The following is a 9,304-nucleotide window of genomic DNA, read 5'->3' as shown; positions in this document are numbered from 1 at the left end:
GATTTGTGAGGAGAAAGTACTCTGATGTGCGACACTATGCCTCTGCTGTGCTGAAAAGGGTCAATTCTCTGGTGCTGAAAAGCAGCAGAAATCGAGCAGGTACAGCAGCACTGTCCAATGGAAAGAAATGTGAACTACATATTAATTTTAAATTTTCTAATAGCCATATTAAAAAAAAGGAAAAAGGAACAGGTAGAATCAATTTGGATGATATATTTTATTTGTATCCCAACCAAAAATGTTATCATTTCAACATGTAAAAATTGAGATTTTCACATTCTTTTTTTGGTAACAGGTCTTCAAAAATCCAGTTTGAATTTTACACTTCTCTCAGTTCGGGTGAGCCACGTGCCAGGTCCTCAAAAGTCATGTGTGGCTGGTGAATAGCTATCGTATTAGACAGTGCAGGTCCACAGGGTCCAGCAGTAGGAATTTGGATGGGCTCCAGGCTTGACGAGAGGAAAGTGCTTTTGAACAACAACAATAACAAAATGCTCCCCTTTTTCCAGCAGCCTTGTACTAGTTGGGTTCAGTGTAGTAAAACAACCACTCCAGGTATTTCAAATAGAAAGGATTTAATACAGGGGACCAGAGGGTTGAGGTCTTGGCCACTTGCTTCCACACAGTCCAACTCCCTGCTCAGTCCTGGAGACTAGGGACATTTTCCTCACGTCCCCCACAGTCTGTAACAGTGCTGGGCACTGTGGTCGTTCAGTAGATGTGTGAAGAAGTGAAGGAATACAGATCTCCCCAGGGCTGAATCTGGGCCCCAAGGAATTGGACCCACAGCTGCCTCAGGGCCTGAGACCCCTACTGGATTAAGTTATTGAAAGCCCCTCTTGTGGATCGCTAACTCAGGTGTGGCAGCCATTGCCCCCCTTCCTTGCTAACTGAACCCCAATGTTGTTTGGGCAGTAATGTGCCCAGCCCCGGGAGAGGAGTCATAATGAGTCAGAGCCAGTCGCAGCCATCTCATTCCCTTTGCCCAACTCCCTTTCCCAGCCTGCCTTGCAGCTAGAGGCGGTCAGGTGACCTAGTTGTAGCCGTGGAGACATGGAAAAGTCAGCATGGAGGCTTAGGGCAAGATAAGAGGTTCTGCTGGGAGGAACACTGCCTCTCACCCCTGCCCTGCTCACCCTCTACTCCATGCTTCCTGACTTAGAGTATGCCGAGAGGATGTGGTGTTAGGAGCTGCTGTGCAGGCATTTGCCAACCAAGAGGACAAAGTCAAGAGAACTGCACATCTGCCAGCACCCAAGCTCATGCCAGCACTTCCTGTCTCTAGGCTTCTTGATTCATGAGAAATACACGCCCCTATTTGTTTAAGCCACAGTTACTTGGGTTTTTGATTACTTACAGCTGAATCCAGTCCTAACTCTTAAACCTAATGCTTACTCTGAGGATTCATTGATCCTGGAATGACAGGATCCCCGGGGCTGGGAGAGCATCTCGGTTTCATTCCATTCACTCTCTCCCGTTCTTCATGTGAATCTCCTCCCCGCACTGAGGGGTCAGTGAACCTCCACTTGTGCATCTCAGTGATGGGGACCAGGTGTCATGGTTCCAGGGGGCATAAAATTTTTATATTAAGCCCATCTAAATTCTCTACAATTCTACCCATTTGTCTTAGTATGACAAATTGGGAAAGAACAGGGAGTCGTTGAAAGGGTAGGGGGCAGAGTAAGATGGATTTAGTGCCAACTTTTTCTAATTATGTGACACTGGGCAAGTTAACCTCTCTGGACCTTAGTTTCTTTTATCTATGAAGTGGGGACAATAAATTCCACCCCCCTCCCCCCCCTCTGGAATCATTGTGAGGATTTTCTAGCACAGAGTAAGCCCACAGCAATTGTTAGTGTTCTGACCCTTGAACACGGCTTGCGTCAGCTAACTGTCACATCTGAGAGTTGGACCCAGAAAAGAGGTGAGAGCCCAGGACAGGGGACTGGTAAATTTGAGGCAGAACAAAGAATATGGGCGGCTATGGCTCCCCACCAGAGATTGTGTGTGTGTGTGCACGTGCGTGCAAGCCTGTCTGTCCGTTTGAGAACTCGAGGGGCAAGGAGGGCATCCCAGGGAGGTCTGGTTGCTCCCCAGACCTGTCTGGGCCTGCTTCACAACCTGGTGTCCAGCCTGTCCAGCCTCATCCTGCCCCAGACCTCTCCCTTCTCTGACCTGTCTGACGCCCGCCCTGATGGAGCAAAGACTTGATGGAACATCAAGGAAGACGCCAACTCAACAAGAACATCCAGGAGCCTGGGGAAGGTTTGCAGGAGGGGCTTTAATTGCCAAGAACCCAATGAGGAGATGGAGATGCTGGTCCTGAGGACGGCCAGCCAGGGAGAAGTGGTGGCAGAGGAGCGTCCCTCGGCGTGCTGGCCTGGGTGCAAGGCTGGATGGGTGCTTTCACTCCTCGGAGCGTGCAGCATCGAAGCAGATGCCAAAGTTGGTGTTCATGATGGAGCCCACGAGGGTCTTGTCCACCTGGCAGGTCAGGCCCCGCTCACAGGGACACTTGTAGTAAACCCCGTAGAGTGTCTGCTGAGGCACGGAGCCAGTGGAGTCAGACGCTTACCCCTGCCTGACCCGGAGACCCAGCAGCCCCGTTGTCTTTTCAGACAGCGTTTCTCCCGACTGCCTCCCCAGGGGTCGCTGTGGGCCTGGAGGACCCAGCTCTGGTCTCCGTGGCTCGCTTGCTCTTACTCATTTGATGACTCTGGGGAGCCTCTGTTTAGCCATCGTGAAACGGGGATAACAAATCGCTGCCCCACCCATCTCTCCGGTCATTGTGAGGGTCAGGAGAGGTGATGGGATGGGAAAGAGCTTTGAAGCCTGGTGACCTCCCTCCGTATCTCCTCAACATCCAATGTCCAGGCTGACCCTCCTCCCCCCATGCCCGAGCCTTGAGGGCACTCCTCCCCTGAGCCATCCCTCTCCCCCCACCACCAGCAGCATCACACCAACTCCTTGGGTACCCACCCAGGCAGAGCACTCGCTGTTCTCGCTGGCTTTGGCTGCGCAGCGGGCCAGGCTCAGGCTGCTTTCCCGGTGGCAGCATTCGCTCTTGCACTGGGCGCTGTTCATGCAGATCTCGCCCGCCTCCTGCCAGGGGCAGTCAGTCAGCCCAGGACCCCCTCCCCGTGGTCCCATCTCCACCCAGACCCCCACCCCACTACCCACTACCCTGACAGTGCCTCCCCTGGTCAGGGCGTGTGTGGAGGAATCCACCCCGTGGGTCTGGTGACCTCTCTGCCCACCCCTCACCCCCTCCCAGTGAGAGGCGAGCAGGGTGGTGGCAGAGAAGCAGACCTAGGCTGGGAGCAGGGTGCCCGGGTTCTAGTACTGGCTATACTGCCAACTCCCTGGGTGACCCTGGGCAAGTCACTGTCCCATACTATGCCTCAGTGTTCCCATCTGGAAGGTGCACGTGTAGCCCCCAAAGAGGGTCTCCAAACCCCTCTGGGTCCCCCAGTGCTTTGAGGAGCCTGTGAAGGTTGAGGACAGCTCCCTGGAAAACTCCCCCCTCCCTCAACAGACTTTTACATATAATCGCCGGGGGGTCCTGGACCCTCGGAGCCCACGCACGCCCCTGAGTTAAGAACCCTTGTCTGGGTGCATGGCCCTGAAGGGCTTTCCCCGTTCTGCCCTTGGGGGAGAGGCAGGGTGGGGCAGTGGTGAGAGCCCGGCTCTGGAGCCTGCCGGCCTGGGCTCTAGTCCCTGCGCAACACTTTCTAGCTGTGCGACCTCAGGCAGGTTGCTTAACCTTTCTCTCGGTCAGCTTTCCATCTGAAAACGGGGTTGACAGTGATGGTACCTGCCTCACGTGGTTATTGTGAGGACTAAATAAGGAACTATTCCTGGGGCATTCAGGACTGCGTCTGGCACACAGTAAGCCTGCCACGCTAGGTCAGAAGGCAGAATCCTTGAGGACGCTTTTTAAACTACTGGACCCTTGGAGCCACAGTTTTTAGGGCTCTAGATTTTTATCAAGTTCCCTCAGCCAGGTTGACCCGCTGCTCTGCGCATGCTCCACGCTGATCAGTCTCTTCTGGGCCCCTGGGGAAGAGGCGCAGGCCAGGACGTGGGCAGTAAAGGAAGAGATGCCTCACAAGCCAGCCCTCAAGAGCCAGGCTTAAAACATCCCCCCGGGGGATTCGATAACTCCTCCCCTGAAGACCCTCTTACCAAGTTGATAATGACTCCCCGGGGGTCAGGAACTGCATAGGCCACTGCAAGGGCGACGAGCAGAAGGGCAAGGACTTTCTCCATGATGAATGGGCACAGCTGGTGTAAGTAGCAGCTGGCTGGTCAGGTGGCATAAGACAGAGCCAACTGGGGTGGGTGGGGCTACAAAAGGGGCCCTGTCCACATGTGACCCACTGTCCCCATTCCCCAGGGACTTCTGTGAGCAGAGGCCCAGCTGTGGCCGGTCTGCTGGTGGCGGGGGTAGGGGGAGAGGGGAGTCCTGATAAGGTAACTGGGCAGCACCTGGCACTTCTGCGTGGGTGGGGGTGGGGTGATAGGCTGTCGTGGTTGGGAGTTGGACTCTGGAACGCTTTCACCTGTGCCAGTTATTAGCTGGGCAAGCTGTCTGTTCTGAGTCTCAGCCTCCTTATCAGTCAACTGAGGACAATTTCAAGAGTTGAGGGTTAAGTGAATGAGTATATGTTATATACTTATTATATATATTAAGAGATATATATATATATATAGCTTGGAACAGGGCTTGGCACATGTGAGCAGGATGTCAGTGTTAGCTGCTGTTGGTCACCTCTAGAGCCCTGGGCTCCTTGGCAGGGCTGGGACTAGGGTGAGGCAAGAGGGGCACCTACGTGACCACCTCCTTAGATTTTGCATCCTAGGCACCTCTCTTGCCTCACCCCAGTCCAGGCCCTGCCTTTGGCTCCACCCAAACCCAGGTATCTGGCAGTGTCCGGCTCAGAGAGGAGGGCTCCCAGCCTCCCGACTCCTCAGCCTTCCCAGGCCGCCTTGGGGGGTTTTAGGGTAGGCCCTGGTCCCTGGGCTGACCGGCTCTGTGACCCCGCTGGGGGTTGTGTATTCTCACTGGGCGTCCCTCCCACCCGCCCTTGCACGAAGGGGACTACCTCCGGGAGTGATTCCAGGGGCCCCAAGGAGGTCCTTCTCAGATGAGTCTCTCCCGTCTCCTTTCCCCTTCCCTCAGTATCGGCAACCCCAGCATTAAAGACTCACGCCTTCATTTAAGGCGTCCATTCACTCTGCCCCCTGCCCAAGGCCATGTGCGAGCGTGAGCAGTTATTCCTTCTGGCTGAGAATGAGGAGGTCTTGTGAGCCTCAGATGACCCAGGAGCTGGAGGCTGGGAAGGGCACAGCTGCCTGAGTGTGCTCAGGTGTGGGACCAGAGCAGCTGTCCCTGACGGACTGGTCACTGCAGCCAAGGACCCCCTTCCCCACCCTGGCAGGTGGAAGACGGCTCCTGTGTGGAGGCCCCAGGGCGGGGTGCCTCAAGCACAGCTTGTGTCTAGACACACAGGGCTTCAAAACTCAGCGCTAACTGGCTACATGACCTGGGACAGTAACTGAAATGTGTATGCTCCCTGAGCCTCAGTTTCCTCATCTCCCCAAGGAGGAGGATGGTTCCTTCTTCGTAAGGTCAGGATTGAATAAGACGATGTATGTGGAACCCCATGGATGTAGGCTGTTAGCCCCGTTTATACCACCCCCTCTCCTCCACCTTACGCCACTGGAGGGTGGAAGATAGGGGAGCAGCTGGAGGAACCAGCCAGGAGACCCTCAAAGTGAGAGAAACCCACCCAATTCCAGAGACACGGGAATACCATTGACTAAAGGAACACCCTCCTCTCTTATTTTTATGGAACTCAGTGTTTAAAGCCACTTTTCCCCATGAGCTCATTCTGGCCTCCCCGCCAAAAAACTGTAAGCTGAGCCTCAGGGAGGGTAATTACGGTTCCCTTCAACCAAGTCAAGACTAGGAGGCTGGGGAAGGAACTGGAGGAGCCATTTCTGTGAATGGAGCTGTGAAAGATGCGTCAGTCCAATCTCCGTCCAGCTGGTTGTGGCCAACTTCCCAGAGCAGAGAGAAGGGAGTTTTTTCCATTACAGATGCAGAGTGTGCCAAAGGGAACTTTGACAGTGTTTGTGCTTCCCAAATGTAAGCAAAACTTAAGTACTTTTTGTACCAAAACTTCTTAAGGTTTAAGCACCCTTTCCCCAATCTAAAGAGTGTTTTGCTTTGGGTTTTTTCCCCTTTAAGAAGGAACCGAGTTCTGGTTCTCAGCTGCAATCATGGGGTTAATCTCACAGACATGATGTTGAGTGAGAAAAGCCATCTACAAAAGAATACAGACTGTGTGATTCCATTTACACGAAGTTCTTCGAGAAAAGGCAAAAGCAACCTATGGTGATAAAAGTCTGCAGGGTTTACTCCTGTGAGGGGCAGGAGGGAGACTTCTGGAGGGATGGAATTGTCTTAAATCTTGATCTGGGGTGTCTGTAACGCACATGTGAAAATCCGTCTAGCAGTGCGCTTAGGACTTGAGTATTGTACTGTGTGTAATGTAGATACTGCACCTCAATTTAAAAAGAAATGAAAGGAGCAAAATTCTCCCTGGTCCAGTCCCAGCAGCTGGGATGGAGGGGCTGGGGGTGGTGTCATGCCTCCTGGTGAGTGGCACAGTGGCAGTAGACCTAGAAATGTGGCAAACTCCTCTTGGGTGTCTCCCAGTCTGGCTTCTCCAAGATCTGCCCCAGAGCAGCAAGGGCAGGCCTCTGGCAGTCATGTTAGTGAATGAGCCCATCTTTGCTCCCCACCACAACGGACCGGACAAGGGGTGGACATCTGACCCCAGCCCCTCTCCTGGGGTATAGACTTGTGCCCTACAGCTCACCTGCAAGCTGACCTGAGATATGGAACTAGGGAAGCCCACGAGGGCATCTTCTGACGTGCTGACAAAGAAATGGAGAGAGCTGGTCTGCAGACGGGAGGAAGATCATTGGTCATTCAGGAAGAAGCCGCCACAGCCATGCCCTGACTTCCTCATGGATTTCCAGGTCCTGGTTACACACACACACACACACACACACACACACACACACACACACCCTTTCTATGGTTGGCCGCGTTCCTGCCCCTGTGGGGCCTGAACTCCCCTGTATTCCTGTAACACGTCCCCTTTGCTTGAGCCACAGACATAGACATCTCAATTCTGAGAAGGGGCTCACAGCTCTGGATCAAGGTCAGATGTGTGACGACCCTGGAGTCAGAGCAGGGACCAGACGTGGAGTCCACTCAAGATTCAAATTCCCGGGGCTGGCCTCGTGGCCGAGTGGTTAAGTTCACGTGCTCTGCTGTAGGCGGCCCAGGGTTTCGTTGGTTCGAATCCTGGGCGCGGACATGGCACTGCTCATCAAACCACGCTGAGGCAGCGTCCCACATGCCACAACTAGAAGGACCCACAACGAAGAATATACAACTATGTACCGGGGGACTTTGGGGAGAAAAAGGAAAAAATAAAATCTTTAAAAAAAAAAAAGATTCAAATTCCCCATCAAGACACTCAGGTTGACTTCGCTTGTGTCCTGGAACCCCCTCCCCATGGTCTGAAATGGGCAAAGCCCTGAGGTGGGCAGCCCCCCTGGGCCTCATGGAACGGGGAGGGGCAGTTCTCCAAATAGAGAGTGGGTTTTTGTTACCTAAGAAAGGGGAAGGATTCTCGGCGAACAAGAACAAGGGATACCCCTCTGTTCCACTTATAACTACCTAGCCCGCAGATCACCTTCCTTCCCCAAGAAGTAGGCTCAGATTACAACGGGGGTGTGCAGTGATTGTAGCTTTCAAATTGTCTGACTCTCCAGTCTCCATCTTGTTTAGGTGAGTGTGGGAGGTGAGGCATGTAGTGACTTTCAAGTTGGCAATCTCTTTGTCATTCAATACTCAGCCTTGGGGCCGGCCCGTGGCCGAGTGGTTAAGTTCATGCACTCCACTTTGGCCGCCGGGGTTTCAGTGTTTCTGATCCTGGGCGCAGACATGGCACCGCTCATCAAGACATGCTGAGGCGATGTCCCACATAGCACAACTAAAAGGACCCACAACTAAAATGTACAACTATGTACTGGGGGATTTGGGGAGAAAAAGCAAAAAAAAAAAAAATACTCAACCTTTAGGGTTTCTCTCACCACCCCAGTCTCCAGGCCAAGATTGGACCGAGGGTGGAGTGAAGCTTGTGTGGCTTTAAGGAAGCAGGGGGAGGGACCTCTATGATCTTCTGGGCCCTCAGTGGCTGCTGTGAAGATGTCCCTTGTCCCGCCTCATCCTTCTGGACCTGCTGAAGTTTGTTCTCTGTTCTTAGTATGGGCCCTCCCTTCGCCTGGTCAGCATCCATGCGAACTCTTTTGCTCTGTATTTTTAATCCCCACTCCTTGCCAGTGTTCTCTTTAAACACGTGGCAACTATCTCTGTAAGACCAAATGTGAGGGAGGTGGCCCAGTGTCTCATCAGTCGCTGCCCGCGCCCTAGGTCCAGGCTGGTCTGCGTGATGGCACCCTTCTTTTTAGTTTGGTCATGATTGCATCTCAATGTTCTGCAGCTTAGGGGCTAAATTGTAAAGTTAGCTACCATCAAAGAAGAAAGGCATGACACAGTAAGGAAGAAAATCTGGGCAGATACTAGAGCCCTTTCTGTAGATGGCACCTGGCTGTAGATGGTACTTATGACTTGCATCCGCATCCCCCACCCCATGTCCCTTCTGCTCTCAGCCAGCATCTCTGCTGATTAGGGTTTTTTACGCTGTACAGTCACACAGGCCTTCTATTCCTGAGATTCCTGGGCCCTTCATGGGCCTGCCCCTGTGTTGGGTTACTGAAGTCTTCCATTAATTTTTTTCTTCCTTCTGTTAACTTCTACACTGGACCTGGTAGTACCAGGAGGCAGCCCAGGCACTTCCTGAGTTCCCCACTTACTCCTATGTCCCCTCTGTGTATCAGCAGCCTCTCTCTCCTCGATAGTCAGAATTTGGCACCCTACCAACATTAATAATCCCCTCCGGGGTTTTTTTGGTGAGGAAGAGTCACCCTAAGCTAACATCTGTTGCCAATCTTCCTTGCTCTCTTTTTTTCTTTTTGCTTGAGGAAGATTGTCCTTGAGCTAACATCTGTGCCCATCTTCCTCTACTTTGTATGTGGGATGCCACCACAGCATGGCTGATGAGTGGAGTAGGTCTGTGCCCACGATCTGAACCTGTGAATCTGGGTTGCCAAAGCAGAGCACGCAGAACCTTAACCACTCGGCCATGGGGCTGGCCCCAGT

At 53.0% G+C, this 9,304-nt stretch overlaps 1 protein-coding gene across 2 annotated transcripts; it reads right to left on the bottom strand.

Annotated features, from left to right (window-relative positions):
• Window positions 1–2,302: 2,302 nt before the first annotated feature.
• Window positions 2,303–4,323, bottom strand: CLPS (colipase). 2 transcript variants are annotated; one of them, XM_046638735.1, is made up of 3 exons: window positions 4,186–4,323; window positions 2,980–3,102; window positions 2,303–2,541 (listed from the first exon to the last, which is right to left on the bottom strand). In XM_046638735.1, the coding sequence occupies exons 1-3, from the start codon at window positions 4,267–4,269 to the stop codon at window positions 2,407–2,409; spliced, it is 342 nt and encodes a 113-aa protein (XP_046494691.1). In that variant the 5' UTR covers window positions 4,270–4,323; the 3' UTR covers window positions 2,303–2,406. The 2 variants fall into 2 exon arrangements, with proteins under 2 accessions (XP_046494691.1, XP_046494693.1); XM_046638737.1 differs by having other exon boundaries at window positions 2,303–2,538.
• Between the last annotated feature and the right edge of the window lie 4,981 nt (window positions 4,324–9,304).

The sequence above is a fragment of the Equus quagga genome, chromosome 15, assembly GCF_021613505.1.
Source record: "Equus quagga isolate Etosha38 chromosome 15, UCLA_HA_Equagga_1.0, whole genome shotgun sequence".
Lineage (NCBI taxonomy): Eukaryota > Metazoa > Chordata > Mammalia > Perissodactyla > Equidae > Equus > Equus quagga.
The sequence above is the reverse complement of the archived record's forward strand: the minus strand, read 5'-3'. Positions and strand labels throughout refer to the sequence as shown.

Bases quoted from the DNA above. Each gene is read 5' to 3' on its own strand.
- CLPS (XM_046638735.1), bottom strand. From the start codon at position 4,269: ATGGAGAAAGTCCTTGCCCTTCTGCTCGTCGCCCTTGCAGTGGCCTAT. The intron at 3,103-4,185 runs GTAAGAGGGTCT...TGCCCCTGGCAG, and splicing joins GGGGAGTCATTATCAACTTG to GAGGCGGGCGAGATCTGCAT. The intron at 2,542-2,979 runs GTGGGTACCCAA...TCCGTGCCTCAG, and splicing joins ACAGCGAGTGCTCTGCCTGG to CAGACACTCTACGGGGTTTA.